This window comes from Marmota monax, unplaced genomic scaffold, assembly GCF_021218885.2.
Source record: "Marmota monax isolate L192 unplaced genomic scaffold, Marmota_monax_Labrador192_F-V1.1 WCK01_AAM20220418_F8-fsc00044, whole genome shotgun sequence".
NCBI classification, from domain to species: domain Eukaryota; kingdom Metazoa; phylum Chordata; class Mammalia; order Rodentia; family Sciuridae; genus Marmota; species Marmota monax.
The window spans coordinates 8,330,646-8,355,631 of record NW_026695198.1 but is presented as its reverse complement, the minus strand read 5'-3'; the positions used below and the strand labels follow the sequence as shown (position 1 = coordinate 8,355,631).

The 24,986-nt window shown below is 40.2% G+C and overlaps 1 protein-coding gene across 1 annotated transcript; it reads left to right on the top strand.

The window, feature by feature from the left end:
- The first annotated feature begins 2,986 nt into the window (after positions 1-2,986).
- On the top strand, positions 2,987-24,126 carry LOC124082143 (cytochrome P450 4X1). The gene is made up of 8 exons (XM_046428598.2): positions 2,987-3,129; positions 5,207-5,251; positions 6,849-6,976; positions 9,313-9,440; positions 9,525-9,679; positions 16,585-16,691; positions 17,268-17,458; positions 23,388-24,126. Exons 1-8 carry the CDS (start codon positions 3,006-3,008, stop codon positions 23,551-23,553), a joined length of 1,044 nt encoding a protein of 347 aa, XP_046284554.1. The 5' UTR covers positions 2,987-3,005; the 3' UTR covers positions 23,554-24,126.
- Positions 24,127-24,986: the final 860 nt, after the last annotated feature.

Below are 24,986 nucleotides of genomic sequence, written 5' to 3'. Positions count from 1 at the left end.
TTGAACTTGAGAAGAGTTTGTTTGATGAACATAGCTGCACCATTGTTTGGGGCATATATATTTATGATTGTTATGTCTTGTTGGTGTATGGTTCCCTTGAGCAGTATGTAGTGTCCCTCTTTATCCCTTTTGATTAACTTTGGCTTGAAATCTACTTTATTTGATATGAGTATGGATACTCCTGCTTGTTTCCGAAGTCCATATGAGTGATATGATTTTTCCCAACCTTTCACCTTCAGCCTATGTATGTCTTTTCCTATCAAATGCGTCTCCTGTAGGCAGCATATTGTTGGGTCTTGTTTTGTGATCCATTCTACTAGCCTGTGTCTCTTGATTGGTGAGTTTAAGCCATTAACATTTAGGGTTATTATTGAGATATGGGTTGTTCTTCCAGCCATATTTGTTTATTTATGTTACTAAACATGGTTTGTTTTCCTCTTTGATTATTTTCCCCCCTTTAGTGTCCTACCTCCCACTGTTGGTTTTCATTGTTATTTTCCATTTCCTCTTCCTGTAATGTTTTGCCAAGGATGTTTTGAAGAGATGGTTTTCTAGCTGCAAATTCTTTTAACTTTTGTTTATCGTGGAAGGTTTTAATTTCATCTTCCATCCTGAAGCTTAATTTCGCTGGAAACACAATTCTTGGTTGGAACCCATTTTCTTTCAGTGTTTGAAATATGTTATTCCAGGATCTTCTAGCTTTCAGAGTCTGTGTTGAAAGATCAGCTGTTATCCTGATTGGCTTACCCCTAAATGTGATCTGCTTCCTTTCTCTTGTAGCTTTTAAAATTCTCTCCTTGTTCTGTATGTTGGGCATCTTCATTATAATGTGTCTAGGTGTGGGTCTCTTATGATTTTGCACATTCGGCGTCCTGTAGGCTTCTAGGATTTGGGGTTCTGTCTCATTCTTCAAGTCTGGGAAGTTTTCTCGTATTATTTCATTGAATAGATTGCTCATTCCTTTGGTTTGAAACTCTGTCCCTTCCTGTATCCCAATGACTCTTAAATTTGGTCTCTTGATGTTATCCCATATTTCTTGGATGTTCTGCTCATGGTTTCTTAACAGTCTTGCTGAGCTGTCTATGTTCTTTTCAAGTTGAAATACTTTATCTTCATTGTCTGATGTTCTGTCTTCTAAGTGTTCTACTCTGCTGGTAGTATTCTCAATTGAGTTTTTAAGTTGGCTTATTGCTTCCTGCATTTCTAGGATTTCTGTTTGTTTGTTTTTTATAACCTCTATTTCCCTGTATAGTTGATCTTTTGCTTCTTGGATTTGTTTATGTAATTCATTGTTGAAGTGATCTTTCATTGTCTGATTTTGCTGTCTGATGTCTTCCTTGAGACTCCAGATCATCTGAAGCATGTATATCCTGAATTCTTTATCTGACATTCCATCTGCTGCAGCTATTACCTTTTCTAACGTTGAGTTGACCTGCAATGCTTGTGGTCCTTTCTTTCCTTGTCTCTTCATACTGTTCGCGTTCCTTTCTACTTGGTGAAACTGTTGTGCTATTGAATTTTCCCCCTATATATTTATATTGGTCTTGTATAGTTGCAAAGTCTCCCTCGCAGGCGCGGGCGGCGGCTCTGTCCCTCTGCGGGCCGCTAGGCTTGTTCTGATGGTGGTCACAGTTCTGTCTACTTTGCAGGCGCAGGCAGCGGCACTGCCCCTCTGCAGGCCTCTGGGGCTGTACTGCCAGTGGGTCGCAGGTCCGCCTACCTTGCAGGCGCGGGGGGGGGGCGGCTCTACCCTTCCTCAGGCCACTGGGCCTGTTCTGTCTCTCGGTTGCAGGTCTGGCCTGTTCTGATGGTGGTCACAGTTCCGTCTACCTTGCAGGCGCGGTGGGGGAGGGGGCGGCTCTGCCTCTCAGCAGGCCGCTGCTCCTCTTCTGCCGGTGGGTCGCAGGCCCGCCTACCTTGCAGGAGTGATTGGAAGCTCTGTCCCGCCGCGGGCCACTGGGCCTTTTCTGTCGGTGGTCACAGTTCCACCTACCTGGCAGGCGCGGGGGGTGTGGGGCGGCTCTGCCCCCCAGCAGGCCGCTGGGCCTGCTCTGTGCGTGGTCACAGTTCCCTCTACCTTGCCGGTGCAGGGGAGGGGGCGGCTCTGCCTCTCAGCAGGCCGCTGCTCCTCTTCTGCCGGTGGGTCGCAGGCCCGCCTACCTTGCAGGAGTGATTGGAAGCTCTGTCCTGCCGCGGGCCACTGGGCCTTTTCTGTCGGTGGTCACCGTTCCACCTACCTGGCAGGCACGGGGGGTGGGGGGGCGGCTCTGCCCCTCAGCAGGCCGCTGGGCCTGCTCTGTGGGTGGTCACAGTTCCCTCTACTTTGCCGGCGCAGGGGGAGGGGGCGGCTCAGCCTCTCAGCAGGCCGCTGCTCCTCTTCTGCCGGTGGGTCGCAGGCCCGCCTACCTTGCAGGAGTGATTGGAAGCTCTGTCCCACCGCGGGCCACTGGGCCTTTTCTGTCGGTGGTCACCTGGCAGGCGCGGGGGGTGGGGGGTGGCTCTGCCCCTCAGCAGGCCGCTGGGCCTGCTCTGTGCGTGGTCGCAGTTCCCTCTACCTTGCCGGTGCAGGGGGAGGGGGCGGCTCTGCCTCTCAGCAGGTCGCTGCTCCTCTTCTGCCGGTGGGTCACAGGCCCGCCTACCTTGCAGGAGTGATTGGAAGCTCTGTCCCGCCGCAGGCCACTGGGCCTTTTCTGTCCGTGGTCACAGTTCCCCTACCTGGCAGGCGCGGGGGGTGTGGGGCGGCTCTGCCCCTCAGCAGGCCGCTGGGCCTGCTCTGTGCGTGGTCACAGTTCCCTCTACCTTCTGTAGTTTCTCTCTTGACACACTTATTTCTTCTTTCCAGTTTGATGCCATAACATTTGTTAGTCCTTGGTATTATTTCCTGAGTTTTGCAGTCCTGTTAAGGAAGTTATTGAGACAGGACAATCCAGCCAGTTCTCTAATTTCCTTTACTTTATTTTTTCTTTTTCTTCTTTTCTTCCCTGCAGTTTCTTCAGGAAGATAAAATGGAGAAGCTTGAGGAGACTGTTGAAAAGTATCCTTGTGCCTTCCCTTGTTGGGTTGGGCCCTTTCAGGCATTTTTCTTTATCTATGACCCAGACTATGCAAAGACATTTCTGAGCAGAACAGGTAAGACAAGAGGCAAATCCTCCTAGGAGTGAGATGGACATGACCCACAAGCAGGAACTGAGGCAGAGATTAGTACTGGGTCTTTAAAAAAAAACAAAAAACGAGGGGTTTTATTCATGAGGGAAAACTGTGTGGTTAGGACACAAGCCAGCAGGTGGTCACAGCCTCATAATACTGAGTGTCCACCTGCAGGGTGGGGTAAGCACGAAGGGAATACACCCAGAAACCCCATTCCACTCCTAGAGACCCAGACACACTCCCAAGTGACTCAAATGACAGGTGGGGACAACAATTAGATGGAATAGTGGCCAGAATGAGGACCTGTGAGACCTGTGGAATGTGGCAGGTACAGAACCCCTATCCATTCAGAAATCTCTTGGACCCCATTTGTCTTCGTCTTCAAGGATGTCTTGAAGGTCATGTGCAAGTGTCTTCAAGGCGGCTTCTAGTTGCTTGCCATATACCCCGAGGCCCCAGCCATGGGGCTCCCCAGGAAAGGCTGCTGCTGGGAAACTCTCCTGGGTACTCTCTGGAAGGTTCCCACAGGCCTGGCCCTCAATGGAGAAGCTTCTGGGGCTTCTTGGGCTGGGGAAGTGGGCGTCTTTGGCAGATGGGCATGTACAAGACAAGCCAGACCAGGGGGGGCTTGCCCAGGTTGGGCTTGCCCAGGTTGAGTGTGCCCAGCATGAACACGAGGGCTGCGAGGGCCGGTAGGGGTGGAATTCAAAGTGGTGACAGCCTGGTTCCCAGTACCAGTATGAACACTGCTGCACCCTAAACCAGTTCTTCATGTGTTGCTCCTCTAGGCCGAGGTGGGAGGCCAGGGGCACCAGGGCACCCAGGGATGGAAAGGGGTCCTTCAGGAAGTGTGCTTCTAGCTCCTCCTTCTGCTGCTTGCTGGGGATCAAAATAGGCCAATCCAGGGCCTATGGGCCCAGTATACTGTGAAGGCTTTGCATATTAGCCATGGCAGTGGAGGCTCCATTCAGAGGAGCCTTTATGATACCCTGGAGCAAGTGTGGAGAGGGGACAGGACTCTGACCCCTCTGACTCTGTGGTTAGGACACAAGCCAGCAGGTGGTCACAGCCTCATAATACTGAGTGTCCACCTGCAGGGACTCTGACCAAGTGAACTCCTTATGTCCTTCTCAGTCCCTAGTCTAGTTCCCAACTCCAGAGTCCTTTAAAGCTGAGCTGTCATTAGCAGACTGGCCTTTGCCCCTCTCATTTTTGTGACTTCCCTTTCATCAATACTCCCGACTCCCATCTGTCCAGAACATAAGCCTCCAGGGGAAATCAGAAGTATCCCCGCCCCTGTAGGCTCAATACATAATTCTGGATGTATATCTTTCCAATACCAGCCCAACCTCTTGATTATGATCCAGTTTTTTTTTTAACCTTTATGTATGTTACTCAACTATGTTCTTTTGGGGGCCATGAATCAGTTGCCTCCTCTGCCCACCCCTTTTCAAGGCCTCCACCGTGAATTATGCATAGCACAGAACTAACATGGCCAGTGTTTGCTCTGTCAACTTTGCAAAACAAGTGTCTCATATTCTAACTGTTCTTCATATTCCTCATCCTTAGTAAAACCTTATAAAAGAAAAGAGCCTTTCCCTGAAAGTCTCCAGGTTTCCCATCCCCCTCCTCTGATTTGTCTCAAGTTCAACTCTTAAGAAACTCCATGTCAGAGTCACAAGAGCAACAGGAGGCGTTCGTATCTCACTCTATGGTGACTGCTGGTGTGTCTCATATTTAATATACCTTTCACAAAGGATATATGTTGTGCTACTCCTGTTCTGGAAATGTGGCAATCCTCTGGCAACCACTGTTTCTGTTGGTGGAAGAGAAAATGAGGGAAGAATCTGGGTTTGGGTATCTGTGTGTCTCCCCGGACTTGCTGTTCTCTGGTACTGAACCAAGACCTGTGTTTCCCCCACCTCCCAGGGCTCCCATTTGCTCCCTGTTTGTGGTGAACACGAGCAAATGATTAAAAAAAAAAAAAACCTTCACTGACTAGTAATGAGTGCTCCCTCTAATGCTGTCTTTTGTTTGTTTCCTCTGCTTGACTCTGCAGACCCCAAGTCCCAGTACCCATACAGGTTCATGACTCCGTGTCTTGGTATGTATGCGCCAACTTGTAACCTGCTTTCCCACTAAGTCCCCTTTGCATGGTAGAGCATTTCAGAGACTCAAATCTGACCTCAAAAGTATCAAGAGTGAGGTTGATATATACTGGGAGTTATCTAGGGGAAGGTCACAGGGGAGCTTGAAGGTCAACTCAGAACTTCCTGGAAAGCCTTCTCATCCATTTCTCTCCTCAAAGTCCCATTTTCAAGGCATCATAGGGATGAAACTGTCTCCTCAATTTCTTTTTTGTTTTAATAGAGACATCACATTTTTATTGTTTGTTTTAGCCAACATTCATTGACTATGTGCATTCCAAGAACTGTTTTAAGCACTTTATATTAATAAAGCTTTTTTTTTTAATCCATGGCATTGCCAATATGAATGAAGCAACTGAAAATGATATAATATATTCCAAACAAGATATAAATTTAAACTAAATCAGAATATCTATATTTTGTTTTTGTGTCTCTAACCTACATTACCTTCTCTTTCCTTAAAATTGTAGCTTCACCATTCCTACTCTGAGAGACTCCTTTGGTCTCTCTTGTTTCCTTGGATTTTTTTTTTCTTTTTTTTTTTTTTTTGTAGTTCTCTTATTTTCATATGCAAATCAATGAATTTTATTCTGAAGTACAGTTTGGCAATATTCTATGAGCAGATAAATTAAGCTCTTTAGTCATATAATCAATGTGTGTGCTAGACCAGGAAAGAATTAAATGAAAGAATCTAGGCTTTGGATCCAGATCCCCTTAGATTTGAATCCTGCCCCCCATACCAGTAGACTAATTGAATGTGATTTTAAGGAAGTAATTTAATCTCTCTATGCCTTAGTTTCCTCATCTTTGAAAATGAGGATAAGAATCACTGTTATAGCTGTTATGAGACAAATTAATGTGTATTTCTAGCACTTTATGTAATGCCCAACATTGTACCAGAGCCAGACTATGCATCATGAGTCTGGCATACTTTAAGCACTCAATGAATAGTGTCATTCAGACTTTCAGGTCCTTTTAAAAATAAATCCTTAATGAACACTCTGGCAATAGATTATGGTGAGGTATTAGCCTTGATAAGTGTTTACATGTGTGTCATTCATAGACCAGGGCTCAAGAGGGTGGTATCTGGAAATACAGTTCCTAGTGAATTTGTATTTCACTCATTTATGAATTGGTTTACAGTGGAGAGGAGATGGATATTTGTTGTGTTTCTACTGTGAGCTAGGGCAGGACTAGGTTTTGTATCTTATTATACATCTCCATAGAATCTGCATGACACAGTAAGATTGGTATTTATTATCAAAATTTATTATTGAAAAAAAAATAAGCCTCAGAAAGTTTAATCAACTTCCTCAATTACTACATAGTGATTTTAGTATTACCACTCTCATTTCATCAGACTTTGAAACTTATCAGACTTTGAAACTCAGGATGTTAAATTCATCCATCCCAGATATAAGCAACAAAACTCGCTACCATCTTAACCTATGAGCCCTTCTTTGATATTATACTATTTCACTCCATGCTATTCTTTATCTTTCCTTTTTCTCTGATCTAATAAGTGGCATGGATTTATGTCTTTTATTTCTCAAGGAAAAGGACTCTTGAATCTAGATGGGCCCAAGTGGTTCCAGCATCGTCGACTACTGACTCCTGGATTCCATTGTGATATCCTGAAAACATATGTCGATATGATGGCCCATTCTGTGAATACGATGTTGGTAAGTAGGGTGAGGAAGTGAAGCTCTGTTGCATTGCAAGGGGCTTCTAACTGGAATTGTATTAGGCATACATTTCATGGACAGTGAAAATCAAAAGTCAATTTCTGAAATTAATCCATGTATAAGTACCCACTGAAAAATAGATGTTTGTGTAAGCTTTTGCTGTTTTCTTTGGGTGATTAAAATAATAATGAAAAGATCTAGTCTTCTGACTTAGATATATTCTGAGATTCTATAGCAATACACCAAGTACCAAGTAGTGATATTCATGCAGTAAGTGCTGTAGGTGACAAGTAAGAAAGCCAAGACCAGCTATGGCAGCTTCTGATTCCAGAGAGACTAAAATTTACCATGAAATATAAATTAGATGTGTGTATATGTAGATAATATGATTGAGAGAGTTCTAGATGGAGCTGGTCAGCATGAACAAAGGTTTGTAGGTTGGAATGGATTTGTATGAGGGCCATAAAGAACTAAGCAGAGGATTAAATGTCTTCATTGAAATCCGGATATGAAGTTCCCCTTGTAGATAGTGAAGGATCACTATGAGGTGATCTACACCCCAAAGGAGAAGGAGGTCTTTGCAGAGGAGCATTCCTGGGATCGTTTCTGATTTATAGTTAGCTGTGCCCAAGCTCTACTTTTAAAAAGCTTTTAATTTTTAAATTGTATTTCTTTTAATTGGATGAATAATTCATTAATACAGTTTCATCGTAAATACTTCAAATACCAAAAAGCCAAATTCCCTTCACCATCATCTCCAAAATCATTTCTGTTCCCAAGGAATCACTGTTTCCAGTTCCTCTACTGGCTTCTCAGCCAAGTTCACAGAATCCCATTTAACCCCTGCCTGGATGGTGGTGAAGTCATTGGTGAGGCCTTGAGGCAAAGACCCAAAGACTACCAGGTACAGAGTTAGAGAGGGAAGAGGGCACCCTCTTCCAATTCTGGTGCTGCTCAGCGACCAACACAATTTCAACCTCCATTTCTAGGAGCTATTTCTGCCTTTCCTGTTTCTCAGTCCATTTCCATGAGTTCCTCTCATACTTCCTCCCTCTGCAGAACAGTTCCAGAGTGCACTGAACTTCAAAGACTGCTCTTGCTCTCATCTCTTCTAAATGTAACATTTGTGCTCATTGTGTACACTGTATACATGTGTTGAAATATCACATTGAGCCCCATTAATAGATTCAACTAATGGAAATTAATTAAAATATTTTTTAAAGTAGCTAATTCAGATTCAAGCTACCTGACTAAACAATTGACACTTTTGTATAAGGTTTTCAAACTCTACCTTTTATTCAGACTCCTAGTCCTTGGGAACTAGCTTAGCACTTGTAGATGCTCAACAAATGCAGGTTGACTTGAGCTTAAACATTTCCATTTATTTGCATTTTTACACAAAGAATATTTATATTGACAATTACATTTACAACTGGGGACTCTGTGCCAGTTTGGGAAAGTCAGGCAAAGCATTTCAAGCCGTGTGAACAGGTCTCTTTGTGGGGGGAATTCAGGTGGGCACGGGTTGCACCTGGCTGGGAGCCAGCTCCCTGCAACTATTCCACTGCCCAGCTTCTCTCTAGCCCAGTTTCTGAATATAAAATGTTTTTGAAAATGTTGCAAGTATCTTTTAAGTACCGTTACTGTGGCTGAGAGTAGTGGCAGGGTGTCTAGGAAGTTGGGGACTGAAAGTGAAGGAAGGAAACCCTTTGTACTTATGGGGCCTGCACTAGCAATGCCTATTCTACAGAACTCTGATCTATGTGGAAATAGTAACACTTGAAGGACCATTTACCAGATATGCAATTTATTACATGTTTTTTATCACTCAGCTAGATGCATATTTTTCTTCTTCAAGCCCAAAATTGCCACAGTCCGGCTGCAGCAAAATAACCGGGGGGTGACGAACAACTTGTGCACGTTAATACAGCAGAAGAGGGAGCCGTTTATTACAGGACAGGAGCAGTATTTATACATTCCACACAGCTTATCTAATTAGCATAAACTAGATACATCAGTCAACCAATCAGGAATCTCCACACTTAATGGCTCTCTTTTCTTACTTCTCAAACCACTCCCTCTGGCATTTTGCCAGGCACCATCCAGACTTGTTTACGAACTCTAACATTCCCCTGGAAAAATGCCAGGTGTTATTTTGACTTGTTTACAGACTCTAACACAAAATAAGCACATGGCTCATTTGCTTTCTTAACTTTGGTTCCTGAGGGGTCAAAATTGTGTCTCTTATGTTATAAGGGCAAGGTCAGGGAGGAGACTGCAAATGAAGGCATTTTGATGATAGTGATGATGTTGATCTTGACCTCCTCTGCCAGGATAAGTGGGAGAAGATTTGCAGCACTCAGGACACAGCCATGGAGGTTTTTGAACACATCAACTTGATGGCCCTGGACATAATCATGAAATGTGCTTTCAGCCGGGAGACCAACTGCCAGACAAATGGGTCAGTGACAGGAGAGCAAAACAGATATTTGTTCATCATTATCTAAGTCAATTATTGACACAGTGTCCCAACTTTATTTTCTAGCTCCCTTGATCCTTATGTAAAAGCAACGGTTGAACTCCGCAAAATTATATTTTATCGCATGTACAATTTCTGGCACCACCATGACATAATTTTCAAGTTCAGCCCTAATGGCCACCTCTTCCAAGAGTTAAGCAAAGTGCTACATCAACACACAGGTAAATACATGGGTATTTCTTGGATTTGATTTGCCCAAGTCCATATATCATCATTAATTGTATTGTGGCTATCAAGAGGGATAAGCCTCAGTGTGAACAGAAAAAAATTATTGTTCTTAATGGAGCTTTTATAAGGACACTGCTCAAATGAAATAGAGTTTGAGTCCTTTAGAAGAGTTTGCTACATCCATTGTAGTAATTAGTCTTCTCAGGACTTCTCCTTTTATTATGTGCAGTTATTAATACAAACACAATAAGTGGACACTTAAGATTTAAAAACATATATAACATATAGCTTTTGTGCAGTTATTACAGTAATAATTATAAGTTAAAAGTACTCATGCAATGTAGGAATGGATGGGAGAAAGAGTAGACATGGAAATGCACACAAAAGAAGCTTAATTCAAAAATATGTTTATGTTAGCAAAGTGTAAACTCAAAAATTAGAATAAATTTTTTAAGCAATTCAACATTACTTTTCATAAGTATCATAATAGAGAATACTCACCCAGAGGTCTATCCCTCATGGACTCCATCATTAACTAGCAGCCTGACTTTGGACAGTTACTGCTTTGTTTCAAAGTCATCTGAAAAATGGTGATTTAAAAATAAACCTATCTCATAGGTTTCTGGTGATGATGAGTGTGCTAATAAATGTAAAAGACTTGGGATGGTACCTGGCACTGGATAAATATTAAATATAAAGTATAGTTACTATATCAAATATCTTTGCCCCCAGGAAACTTTCAAGACTCACCAATACATGCATATTCACACTTACATATACACATAGATACTATAAGGAGAACATTCAGTGAAGCAGGTTAGAAACAATTTAAGATACAGGTGGGCATTACATCTTTATAGCAATAGTCCTCAAATGTTTTTGCATCATGGATCACAGAAAATATTAACTTTTATATGGTTATTGGAGTAAATAGGAGTGGATTTGAGGGCAGCTACATATGACTTAGATGATTCTTTACATTTTCATTATGTATAATTATGATGAAAGAACAAAATCAAAAGTATTAGAGAAAATATTAAGTGTCCAGGTTGTTGAAAACTTTAAAAACAAAACATTTTCAGTTGTGTATGGTGATGCATGCCATAGTCCCAGTAACTTGGGGTGCTGACGCAAGAGGATTGCAAGTTCAAGGCAGTCTCAGCAATTTATCGAGGTGCTGAGCACTCTGTGAGACCCTGTCTCTAAATAAATACAAAATAGGGCTGGGGGTGTGACTTAGTGGTTGAGTGCCCCTGAGTTCAATCCCTGGTACCCCCCAAAAAATTTTTTTTAAATAACCTGCTGGGGATTTTCATTGTGAGTGTGTTGAATCTAAAAAATCAAGTAGGGAAGAAGAAGTGACATCTTGACAATATTGAATCTTCCTATCTATATACATACACGGAATATTTTTTCATTTATCTAGATAAATTTTATTTTTTTCTTCAGGTTTTTAAAGCATTCCGCATAATAGATTTGCACATCCTTTGTTACATTTATATTAAGTATTATGTTTTTCAGAACTAATGTACATAATATTCTATTTTTAATTCAAATGTCAATTGTTTGTTGATAGTATATAAAAAATCACTTCTATTTATTAACTTCATATCCTACAACCTTGTCATAATTACTTACTAGTTTCAGGTGTTTTTTGTTGAATCTTTGAGATTTTTCTACTATCATATCATCTGTGGATAAACATAGTTCTGTTTATTCTTTCCTAATCTGTATACTTTATATTATTTTGTCTTATTGTATCAGCAAGGATTTCCAGTAAGATGTTGAATAGGAGTGGTGAGAGGAGACATCATTGTTTTATTCCTAACTTCATTGAAAATATCAAGTTTCTCATCATTATCTATGATATACACTTAGGGGTTTTGTAGATATTCTTTGTCAAGGTGAGGAAGTTTTCCTTCTGTTCCCAATTTGCTGGGATTTCTTTTAAACATGAATAAGTGTTAGATTTTGACAAATGGCTTTTCTGTATTTACTGATTAATCATACTCTTTCTTCTTTACGCTGTTAATTAATAAGTTACATTGATTGATTTTCAAATATTGAACCAGCCTTGCCCACCTGGAGTAAATACCACTTTTGTTGAATTTTTGCATCTATGTTCATGAGAGATATCAGTCTGTGGTTTTCTTGTAATATCTCTATCTTATTTAGGTATGAAGGTAATGCTGGCTTCATAAAATGAGTTAAAGTATTCTACTTCTATTTTATGGAAGACACTGTATAGAATTCATTTGATTTCTTCCTTAAATGTATGGTAGAGTTCACTAGTGAGATTATCTGGGCCTGTTTTTTTTTTTCCTGTTCTGGAAGGTTCTTAATGATTGATTTAGTTTCTTTAGTGGATACAGACCTATTTTAATCTGTCTCTCATGTGAGTTTTTTGAAGATTTTATCTTTCAAGGATTTGGTCCATTTCATCTGGGTTTTTTCTTTATTGGGTGAAGTATTCCACATATGTCAATTAGATTCAGTTGATAGATGATGTTGTTGGTTTTAACTGTGTGCTTCCTGATTTTTCTACACTGGATTTATAATAGAGAGACAGTGAAGTATCCAAATATTCTATCAGTTTTTGCCTCTCGTATTTGGATGCTTGTTGTTATGCATACACATTAAGGATTTTTGATGTGCTCTTAGAGAATTAACCTCGTTATCATTATAAAATACCTTCTTTATCGGGTACCTTTCCTTGCTCTGAAGTTTATTCTGCCTGGAATGAATATAAATACTCCAGCCTTCGTTTGCTTATTTATTATGGTTTACCTTTCTTCTTTCCTTTACTTTTAATCTGTATGTATCTTTATATTTAAGGTAAGTTTCTTATAGGCAACATATAGCTGTGTCTCATTTTTTATGTACTCTGACAATCCGTCTTTCAATTGGTACATTTAGATCACTGGTGCTTAAAAAAGATAAATGATATATATAGTTGAATTAGTAGCTACCAGATTTATTACTGCTTTCTACTCTTTGTTTTTGTTCTTTGTTCTTTGGTCTTCCATTCTTTTCCTACCTTCTGTGGGTTTTTAATAAAGTTCTTTTTTTTACATTTATTTATTTTTTTAATGTGGTGCTGAGGATCAAACCCACTGCCTCACACATGCCAAGTAAGCTCTCTACCACTGAGCCACAACCCCAGCCCTCCTTCTGTAGTTTTTAATTCAGTGTTTTCTATGACTCAATTTTTTTCTACTCTGTCAGCTTATCAATCATACATCTTGCTTTTGTCAGTGGCCATACATATCCACAGTTAATCCAAGTCTACTTTCCAGTAACACTACACTACTTCACTGGTAGTGCAAGCACCTTCTGGCAGAGTATTCCCGATTTCTCCCTCCTGTCCCCTATAGCATTACTTGCCATTTATTCCACTTATCTGGAAACTATAATCATTAAATATATTGTTGCTGAAATTACTTGAGACAAACTGTAATCTGTTAGCTCAGTTAAAGATAGGAAAATCAAAAGACCTATATTTTACCTTCACTTATCCCCTAACGCTCCTTTCTTTGGGCAGATCTGAACTTCTGTTCTGTATCATTTTCCTTGTTGCTAAAGAACTTCTTCTTAACATTTCTTACAAAATATTTTTTTAATATTTTTTTAGAGAGAGAGAATCTTAACATTTACCCATTTTTTTCAGTTTTTTGGGGACACAACATCTTTGTTTGTATGTGGTGCTGAGGATCGAACCCGGGCCGCACGCATGCCAGGCGAGCGCGCTACTGCTTGAGCCACATCCCCAGCCCTTACAAAATATTTCTACTGTAACAAATTTACTCAATTTTATATGCCTTAGAAAGTTCTCTTTAATTTTTAAAGATGATTTCTCTGGGTACAAAATTTTAGAAAATGGGATTTTTTTTTTCTTTCAACACTTCAAACATTTCACTACACTTTCTTTTTGCTTGCATGGCTTCTAACAAGAAGTCCAATGTGATTCTCATGCTTGGTCCTCTATAAATAAGGTGTTTTTCCTGTGTTTTCTTTAATGATTTCCTGTTTGTTTTGTGCAGTTTGAATATGCTGTGCATATATGTATTTTTTTATATCATCCTATATGGCATTCTCTGAGCTCCTTGGATCTGTGGATTGGTGTTATTAATTTTGGAAAGTTCTCAGTCATTTATTGCTTCAAATATTTCTGTTTCTTTCCTCCTTCTCCATGTGTGTGTGTGTGTGTGTGTGTGTGTGTGTGTGTGTAGAGGTAGGTAGCACCTTCATATTTTTATCCATTTCTTCTATGACAGTAAATTGTTTTTCTGTTTCTATTTCAGTCGATTTTGTTACATTTAATTTCCATTTTATTTAAGTTTTAAAATATATGTGAGTAGCAGGAAATAGTCAATTGTAACTCAAAAATATTTCTGCACATCAAAGTTATTTTCCTATTACGCTGGAGGCCTTTGACTTAAACATATGCAGGCAGATTTACTTTTGTGCTGCCTGATGGGAGTTGTAATTATAGATTATTTAGGTAATAAAAGAGTTGGTTCTGATGGGCATGAGACAAAATGGCCTAGTAGAAGAACCCTTTGAGGAATTTGGCAAGTCACAAGAGTCAAGGCCACAAAGGGGAAACTATTCCAAGGAGAGAAAGAAGAGAAACTCCAGGAATCAATAAATGAGTTACAGAAAGCCTAAAATGCATAGAAACAGAGGAAAGGCAACTCTGAGTAAAGTACAAAGCATTTTACAACCTCAGCCCTCACTCCCCGGCTGAGGGAGGTGAACCCAACCCTGCAAGCCCAAGGTAAAATGGTCTGTTACTTGAAGTATATATCTTCTTAGCGATTGTCTTGTGATATCATGACTTTTAGTACTAAAAACTGAATCTTGTTCAATAAGTTTTGTTCAAATTCTACTTTGTCCAATATCAAGATTACAACCCTGTTTCCTTGTCATGTATGATTGTCTGATATAATCTCACCTATCCTTTTATGTTTAGCCATTCAGAATTACTTTGTTTTAGGTATGTTTCTTCTATGCAGCACATAGTTGGATTTAATTTTATGAGCCAGTTTTAAAATCTTTTTATTTCAATAAGCATATTATTCTCATTCTCATTCATTGAAATGACTGTTATACATGGTCACAATGCTGTCATATAACTACGTTATCATTACTGTGTGTATTATGGTATAATTACTGTATTTATTTATTAAAGTTGTCATAACAAGTGATCACAAACTAGAACCGATGTTTAGAACAGACTTCTTCTCTATCACAGTTCTGGAGGCTAGAACTACAAAGTATTGGCAGGGCCATGTTTCCTTGGGAAGGCTCTAGAGAAGGCTCTTGCCTTCTCTTTCTGCCTCCTAGTGTCTGCTAATGATCCTTGGCATTCCTCAGCTTGCAAATGCGTCACTATTATTTCTGCCTGTCTTCAAATCGTTGATTTCTCTCTGCTTCCAAATTCCTCTCTTCTTTTAAGAATACAAGTCAGTGAGGTAGGTCCTACTCTAATCCAATACAACTTTATCATAACTTGATTGCTTCCACAAAGACTATATTTTTGAAATAAGGCCTCCTTCACAGCTCTTAGTAGATATGAATTTTGGGGAGACATTATTGAATCCACTATATAGTTTCTTTATACAGCATGTAATCTTTGGTCTTTTTAAATATACTGCCTTTGATATTTAAGTTGTTTATATTTTTTAATTTTTTTATTTGTTCTTTTTAGATACCCATGACAGAAGAGTGTATTTTGACATATTATACATACATGGAGTATAAAGATGTTTATGTTTTTGTTCTGAGGCTACCATAGTATTTATTTCCTTTGTAGAATCCTTAGTCTCCTACTTTTCTTTATTTAACCTTTTACTGTTCTAAGAGGTCTAGCTTGCCAGTTTTTGTATTGTGGTAAAATGTATATAATTTAGCATTTGCCATCTTAACCTTTTGCAAGTGTACACTTCAGTGACTTCAAGTATATAGACATAGTTGAGCAACCAACTGCACTTTTAATGAAGTAGTCATCTCTGCAGATTCCTCAGAATGGGTTCATGAGCACAACATTCTCTGAGTTCTTCCATGTTTAAAACAAGTTTTTTTCTATAGCCTTGATACTGGAAGGACAGTTTGTCTACATATAAAATATTTATCTCATACTTCATTTCCTTGAGTTTCTTGGAAATGTTCTACTATTGTCTTGATTTCTTTACTGTTTGTCTCAAGTTTGAGCTAGCCCAATTTTCTCTTCCCTAAAACTCATTTAATCTTTTTGTCAGAAGTCTCTGAGGATTTTTTTTCCTCTGTCTTTAATGTCAAATATTTTTACTAGGTATAGATCACAATTGGTCATTCTGTTCCAATTTTTCCAGGCAGAGACTAGGTCCTTTAATATATAGATTTCAATTTTTTATTTCTAGAAATTTTTCTTGGATTATGGTTTTTAACTATAGCTCTGTTCCATATGTTTTTGGGGTTTTCCTTTTGGTCCCTTCAAACAAGCATGTGTTGGAGGTGGGGGGTTATTTGTTTATTCTTGGTCATTTTTCCATTGTTTTGCCTATCTTCTATTTCACCTGATAATTTTCATGAAGATGATATTTCAGAGGAAAAAAAGAATGATTGATCATTTGAATCTAAATTTGAAATTATCTTAATTATATTGCTTGCCTACTTATATAAACTATATCTTTGGTTTGTTGTATTTTATTTTGGAACTTTGATCAAAAGTTGTCCATTTGATGGAAAAATAAGTCATCTGTGAATTAAATCAACTTAAATGTAATGTACCCAGTCTGGTCTCTGAAAAGCCAGCAAAATCTGAAGTTATTCATGGGCCCTGACTTACTTTATAATTTACTTGACTTTGATTGACTTTGCTGCCACTTTGGTAATGGAGAGATATTATTCTACCCAGAAAAGGTAATCCAGGACAGAAAAAAACCCCTCAAGGCTGGAATGAAGCAGGATAACACTCAAAAGAAAAAGTACCAGGATTTCCTGGATATTATCCTTTCTGCCCAGGTAAATCTTCCAAATATCTTAGCCTAGTTAATCATCCAGTTAACTATGTGTGTAGGTGGATAAAAGGGGATGCGGTGGAGAAAAAAGCAAAGCTGATCCAATAAATTTAACAGTACTTTGAATTGAGAGGTTGGCTCCATGAAGGTTGGGGTAAGGATAGAATCCTGCACCTGTCACTAGACATAGTCATTGAAGACTAAATTATGTATTTGACAGGATTGGGGATTATACAGATACATAGAATTTAGGGAATCAAAGGAAAATGGGTCACATGAGTAAGCATGTAAAAAGAGAAGGAGTTGGCACTGGAAAATCTGGATAGATCTGGGAGTCTGAAGAGAATTCCTTGGGCCTGATGAGTGGAAAGCACTTTGCAGTCTGCTTTTCCTGTCTAATGTTGGTTCTCCTTTATGCTCTGAGTGAGGTGTCACTCATAGAATATATTTGTTGAACTGAATAAAAATTGAAACTTTTTTTTAAATCTCTAAGTCTTCCCCTGGAGCCATTAATTTTAATTGGGTCTCCAAAGATCTGTAAACTCACATTTCATTAAAACATCTCTACTGTACATTCTAGGCTGAAAATGAAGACAGCTTCTCCAATGCTGACCTGCGGTCCGAGGTGAACACGTTCATGTTGGCTGGGCATGACACCTCGGCTGTGAGCCTCTCCTGGCTCCTCTACTGCCTGGCTCTGAACCCTGAGCATCAGGAGAGATGCCGGGAAGAGATCAGGAGCATCCTAGGGGACGGATCTTCCATCACCTGGTAAGATCTACCTCCCTAATCGTTTCATTCTAAGTCTCCCCCTGGGATTCTGCTGTATTTTTTGCCCTGGTTCCTTAATAATGACAGTGACTCGTGATATGTGTATGTGGAAGCAGAAGAGGTAGGCTATTTCTCTATTCTTTCTCAAGAAAGCCCCAAATTAATGCCTTGTCTTTTGCAAAAATTCATTCATCCAGAAATTGTCATTGCTTTTCTACTCAGTGGTGTATAAAATGACCCATTTCTTTCTTTCACCCAATCTCTGGCACATTGGAAATGAGGACCTGACCAGAGGCTAGCATTTAGAGTTTGAATGGTTGGGCCCAAGTGGACTCCTGAGAGAACTGAATGAACAGCTGCATCATTTAAGGCTCATTGTGGACACTCTAAACCATCCCCTTGTCATCAATTTCATTCCTCGAGGTGACTTTGGACTTTGAACATGGTATTCAGTAGGAAGATTTAATGTGGGTTCTGCCCTCAGTGAGCTCACAGTCTAATGCGGACACAGAGCTCCATAGAACAAATTGAAATATAGCGTGATAAGGACAATGATAGAGATATGTGCTAGCCACCAGAGAGACTTAGAAGACAGGCACCTAGCCTGGCATGGGGGCTCAAAGTGATTTCCTTAGAATTAGTAGAAGTTAACCACATGGAAAACTTCAACTCTACTTTGCTAGGTTTAAGCATATCTTGTTATTAATAAAATCCAGTTTATGGATTTGCTCCTCAAATATGCTGTTTGGAAAGAAACAACATGTTTCTGACATAAATCACACCCTTCATCCTGCCTGGTAAAAAGGAGCAGAAAGATAGAAATTCTAAGGGTCACTGAGCCACATGACTAGGAAAACAAACATCGTATTTCATATGAGAGGATTAGCTCAATTGAAATATTCGTAAAGCAAAATTTGAAGTTATAAAGGTATAGTAGAGCTATCATTTTATAAGGAATTATAATGATTTCTTAACACAAATTAAAGGCTTAATTTATATAGCATAAAATACAAAATTGGACAGTCATTTTTATTTTTTGCCAGGGGTGGGGTGGGGTGGGGTGGGGGGTGGTACTAGGGATTGAACTCATGGGTACTCAACCTCTGAGCACATCCCCAGCCTTATTGTTTGTGTCTTATTAAGAGACAGGGTCTCGGGCTGGGGATGTGGCTCAAGCGGTAGCGCGCTCGCCTGGCATGCGTGCCACCCAGGTTCGATCCTCAGCACTACATACAAAACAAAAAACAAAAAACAACGATGTTGTGTCCTCTGGGAAAAAAAAGAGAGAGAGAGAGACAAGGTCTCACTGAGTTGCCTAGTGCCTCACTTTTGCTGAAGCTGGCTTTGAACTCACCATCCTCCTGGCTCATCCTCCCAAGCTACCGGGATTACAGACATGCACTACCTCATCCAGCTCATTTTTATTTTTAACTGACAAATATGCAAGTGATGTTTTGATACTTGTATAACTTGTGGGATAACTAAATCAATCAGTGGGCATATCTATTAACTTACATACTTATTTTTGGTGATGAGACATTTCAAACCTGTTAGCAGTTTTCAAGTATACCACAAATTGTATGTTGTACTTGCAATGCTACCATAGAATTGCATGATGTGCAATGTATCTCCTGAATTTATTTCTCCTATCTAACCAAAGTTTTGTATCCTTTGACTAGTATCTCCTTGTCCTTAGACCCCTGAAGCACCATTCTACTCTCTGCTTCTAGGAATTCAACTTCTTCAGATTCCTCACGTGATTGAGATCATATGGTCTTTGTCTTTCTGTGCCTGTTTTATTTCACTTAGCATAATGTCCTCCAAGTTTTTCCATGTTTTTGCAAATGATAAGATTTCCTTCTTTTTTTAATATACTTTTAGTTGTAGATGACACAATACCTTTACTTAATTTTCATGTGGTGCTAAGGATTGAACCCAGTGCCTTCCACATGCAAGGCAAGCACTCTACCACTGAGCTACAACCCCAGCCCAAGATTTCTTTCTTTTTAAGAGTTAGATGGTTTCCTATTGTGTATGTTTGCCACATATTCTTTATCCATTCATCTGATGATGGACACTTAGGTTGATTCCATATCTGGGTTATTGTGAATAATGCTGCAATGAAGATGGGAATGCAAATGTCTCTTTGACATACTGATTTTGCTTCCTTTTGATATATATCTGGAAATGATATTTTTGGATAATATGGTCATTCTATTTGCAATCTTTAATGGAACTTTCGTACTTCTTCCTATAGGACTGCATTAATTTTCATTGCCACTGATAGTGTACAAATGTTCCCTTTTCTCCACATCCCCACCAATGTTTATCTTTCTTTTTTATTTTATGATAGCCATTCTAACATGGTTAGGTGATATCTCATTGTAGTTTTAATTTGCATTTCTCTGATGATTAGTGATGTTGAACATGTTTTTTGTATGCCTGTGGCCATTTGTATGTCTTTGAGAAATAGTGTATTCAGGTTCTTTGCCCATTTTTTAATTGGATTATTTGTTTTCTTGATGCTGAATTGTGTCAGTTATTATACATTTTGGATATTATTCCTTTATCATATATATGGTTTGTAAATCTTGTCTCCCATTTTTTAGGCTGTCTCTTCACCTTGTTGATTGTTATGCATAAGCTTTTTGGTTGATGCAAACTCATTTGTCTGATTTTGCTTTTGTTGTCTGTGTTTAGAAAACCATATGTAAAAAAAAATGTTGTCAAGACATGTCAAGAAGCTTCTCCCTTTTGTTTTTTAGTAGTCTTATAGTTTCAGGTTTTAAATTTAAGTCTTTAATCCATTTTGAGTTGATTTTTTTATATGGGGTGAGATAAAGTTCTAATTTTATTCTTCTGCGTACGCACATCTGGTTTTCTCAATCCATTTCTGCCATTTCTCCACCGTGTGTTCCTGGCATCTTTGCTGAAGAATAGTTGTCCATAAATATGTGGATATATTTCTGGGCTCTTTAACCTGTTCTGTTGGTTTTTGATAATGTGCCATGCTGTTTTGATTAGTAAACTTTATGGTGGTCATCAGATAAGGTAGTGCTTTTCACAAAGCACTTTTGCCTGTGAATGGCTGTGGGAACTTCCTATTCTCTTATCCTGCTGAGTGATCATTCTTTATTTATTCATTGATGTGATAACAGTGAATATCACTTTCCAACATGCCTTAGATATTTTAACCTTCACTAGGGTAAATACCTATACAACTAAAATATCACCCTTTCTCATTCTTGTTTGGCCTAAATGGGAAAAGAGTAAGTAACTCTCTGCTGGCTGAGAAAACAAAGTCTAGATGATCTGTTAATTGTCATTTATTTTAATGAGACAAAGGGCAAAAATATTACAAAGAACAAAATGTCTTTTTTTACTGTCACATGTATTTATAGTAATGACATTGGGATGTGGTATTCTGAGAATTTACAATTCCTCTAGACAGGTGCTGCAATCATTCTGCAAAAAGCAATTTATGGGAAACCTGGATAGTTGTCCAAGTTTTTCCATTTGGCTCCTTGTCAGACCATTTCTATGTTGGATTAAAATTCTTTCCTAGTTTTTTTTTTTTGCACCATGATTGAGGTGGGCAAATTTTTTATTCTTAATTATACAAAATGCCAGTGTAAGAATTATTTTTTTTATCTTTAGCTTAAGGAAAGAGTTCAAAACTAAAATTTCATATTACCAAATGGACAAATTCTGCATTCACAGTAAGTAATAAGAAAAGAAAATATGGGCTGGGGTTGTAGCTCAGTAGCAGAGTGCTTGCTTAGCATGTGTGAGGCACGGGGTTTGATTTTAAGCACCGTATATATAAATAAATAAAATAAAGATCCATTGACAACTAAAAATATACTTAAAAAAAGAAAAGAAAATACAAATACAAAAAAGTGACTAGACTAAATATACGCAGTTATTACTTTTGAACCAAACTGATTAACTAGAATGCAAATTAAAAATACAACTTTATTCTTCTGCTGACACTTCAAACTTGCTCTATGGAGCAAGTTCTTTCATCTCCAGAACAGAATCCTGAGATCGCATAGAGGTCTCATTCATTTAAATCACAAGAATAGTCTCATGTCCATAATTAAACTGTCCAGCCCTGTATGTCTCATCCATTTAAATCACAAGAATAGTCTCATGTCCATGATTAAACTGTCCAGCCCCGTATGTCTCATCCATTTAAATCACAAGAGTAGTCTCACGTCCATGATTAAACTGTCCAGCCCCGTATAATAGTGAGACCTTCAAATACTCATCCCCTTGGAGCATCTCCCTCCATCCCAGTTTGGCACTTCTTTGGGCCTGGAAGCCAATAGAGAGTGAGGACTTTTTTGCTGTCTTGTCCTTACTGATCAGCTCCTCCCCTACCTGGAAGCTGCTCTTTCTGACTCTTCCAGGAATGATTGGGGCTGGGGAGAAAAGAAGGGGAAAAGGATTTACAGGGAAATGGATGGCATTAGAGCAGATTATGCTAAGTGAAGCTAGCCAATCCCTAAAAAACAAATGCCAAATGTCTTCTTTGATATAAGGAGAGTAACTAAGAACAGAGTAGGGTCGAAGAGCATGAGAAGAAGATTAACATTAAACAGGGATGAGAGGTGGGAGGGAAAGGGAGAGAGAAGGGAAAATGCATGGAAATGGAAGGAGACCCTCAGCGTTATACAAAAGTACATACAAGAGGAAGTGAGGGGAAGGGGAAAAATAATACAAGGGGGACAAATGAATGTCAGTAGAGGGGCAGAGAGAGAAGAGGGGAGGGGAGGGGAGGGGAGGGGAGGGGGGATAGTAGAGGATAGGAAAGGCAGCAGAACACAACAGACACTAGTATGGCAATATGTAAATCAATGGATGTGTAACTGATGTGATTCTGCAATCTGTATATGGGGTAAAAATGGGAGCTCATAACCCACTTGAATCAAATTGTGAAATATGATATATCAAGAACTATGTAATGTTTTGAACAGCCAACAATAAAAAATTTAAAAAAAAATAAAATAAAAAAAATAAAATGCAAATAATTCAAATTAAAAAAAAAAAAAGAAGGGGAAAAGGTCTGTAACTACCGTGATCCTGTTCAGGGGGGTTGGTGGATATTTAATGCTTCCCTTTCTCTCGCATCTGTGGGTCTCTTGGAAACTCCATGATTCCCAGGGAATTCTGGTCCTGGGCAGAGCCTTTCTCCAGCTGAATCTGGAGCTCTCCCTCCCTCCCTCTGGTCGGTTTGTTGGTCATAGGACACATTGGCACATTTCTACTGTGCAGCTGCTCTCCCCTGCCTCTCTGTCCATTCTGAGCCTCTCGTATCAGTCCTGTGCTCCCCAAACTCCAGGGAGCACTCATCAGACCATCTGAGTTGCCCTAGTGAAGCTTCCCTTTGTGTGTTGGAGGTGGGCCAGCACCCCCTTCCATTCTCCATGGCACTCCAGTATTCCAACAAATCTCTTTAAAGGATGTTTTTTTCTCTCTTAAACTTCTCTAGTCTTTTCTCCTCAATCCTTAATTATTCCTTATACAGTCTTGCCAGGGTAAGAAGAATTACTCTTTTTTTTTTTTTATCCTAAGCATAAGGAAAATGTTCAAAACTAAAACTAGAATTTCACATTACCAAATGGCCAATATGATGAGCTAAGGGTTGCAAAATTGGTTTTCAAAAATCTCCTTGGCAAGCCTTTTGCTGTTAGATGAACGCCTCATTATATAATGAGGGTATGTGGCCCCTCTTTTTTTTTCCTCTACCTCTGGGACCTCACCTGATCCTGGGGTGGAAAGTCCCATTTTAACGATCTTATACATAAACCCATGACAAAATAGCTTTAACCTGAGAGTAGTGTTTATTAGGAACAAACAAAAGGTAGGAAACTATACAACCAGATATGAAGTCTGAGACCCTTCCCTCCCTCCCTCGTCCTCACAGGGACCAGCTGGGTGAGATGTCATACACCACAATGTGCATCAAGGAGACGTTCCGATTGATTCCTCCAGTCACGTCCATTTCCAGAGAACTCAGCAAGCCCCTTACCTTCTCAGATGGACGCTCCTTGCCTGCAGGTCTTTGTATTCTTTTCCTAAGCAGTTCCTAGAGACCATGGGATCTTGGGGACCACAGTGACAATGATTGGTGGGTTTCTACCCTCAGGGCCTCTGGCTTATGGTTAGGCATCTATCAATAGCTCAGAGGATAATTCCTTGATCAGATTTCAGTTTCAGTGACTTTCCCAAGGCACGTAGCCAGTTACTGCAAAGCTAAGCTCATAACCTACATTTCTAGAATCCAGCCCAGGCTTTCTCCCATTGTAAGGTATTTTTCTAAGATAATATTTGTTAGGCTGATTTTGAGACCCAGATGAGACTTCATGGGAGATGAGCATCATTATCTTATTCTGAGAGGCCCAGAGGGATTTATTTTTTTGCCTCATCATCATAATATCACCCTAAGTTTGAAACATTTAATATACATAGGGCCTTCAAACATTTTCTCATTTTCACCCCTTGGAATTTGACTTCTACAGTGTTTTACAGTTTAAAAAAATTTTTTAAATACTTTTGATGTCACCAATAACCTGGGAGAACCCCAATGTACAGATGAGGTTAATTGATATAAGCAAAGCTAAAATTCATGCAGACGCCCCATACTCCAAGCTTAGGTTTCTGGGCTGGGCATGTAAGATGCAGTGGGATTACACAAGACACTCTCACTGTCTGCAGGTATATCCTGAATTCTTTATCTGACATTCCATCTGCTGCAGCTATTACCTCTTCTAACGTTGAGTTGACCTGCATTGCTTGTGGTCCTTTCTTTCCTTGTCTCTTCATACTGTTCGCGTTCCTTTCTACTTGGTGAAACTGTTGTGCTATTGAATTTTCCCCCTATATATTTATATTGGTCTTGTATAGTTGCAAAGTCTCCCTCGCAGGCGCGGGTGGCGGCTCTGTCCCTCTGCGGGCCGCTAGGCTTGTTCTGTCGGTGGTCACAGTTCTGTCTACTTTGCAGGCGCAGGCAGCGGCACTGCCCCTCTGCAGGCCTCTGGGGCTGTACTACCAGTGGGTCGCAGGTCCGCCTACCTTGCAGGCGCGGGGGGGGGGGGGGGGGCGGCTCTACCCTTCCTCAGGCCACTGGGCCTGTTCTGTCTCTCGGTTGCGGGTCTGGCCTGTTCTGATGGTGGTCACAGTTCCGTCTACCTTGCAGGCGCGGGGGGGAGGGGGCGGCTCTGCCTCTCAGCAGGCTGCTGCTCCTCTTCTGCTGGTGGGTCGCAGGCCCGCCTACCTTGCAGGAGTGATTGGAAGCTCTGTTCCGCCGCGGGCCACTGGGCCTTTTCTGTCGGTGGTCACAGTTCCACCTACCTGGCAGGCGCGGGGGTGTGGGGCGGCTCTGCCCCTCAGCAGGCCGCTGGGCCTGCTCTGTGGGTGGTCACAGTTCCCTCTACTTTGCCGGCGCAGGGGGAGGGGGCGGCTCAGCCTCTCAGCAGGTCGCTGCTCCTCTTCTGCCGGTGGGTCGCAGGCCCGCCTACCTTGC

What these genes read in the sequence shown, in the direction of transcription:
- LOC124082143 (XM_046428598.2), top strand. Translation starts at nt 3,006, where the DNA reads ATGGAGAAGCTTGAGGAGACTGTTGAAAAGTATCCTTGTGCCTTCCCT. An exon ending in AGTGCTACATCAACACACAG is followed by an intron (nt 9,680 to 16,584) that starts GTAAATACATGG and finishes TATTCTACCCAG; the next exon opens with AAAAGGTAATCCAGGACAGA. An exon ending in ATATTATCCTTTCTGCCCAG is followed by an intron (nt 16,692 to 17,267) that starts GTAAATCTTCCA and finishes TGTACATTCTAG; the next exon opens with GCTGAAAATGAAGACAGCTT.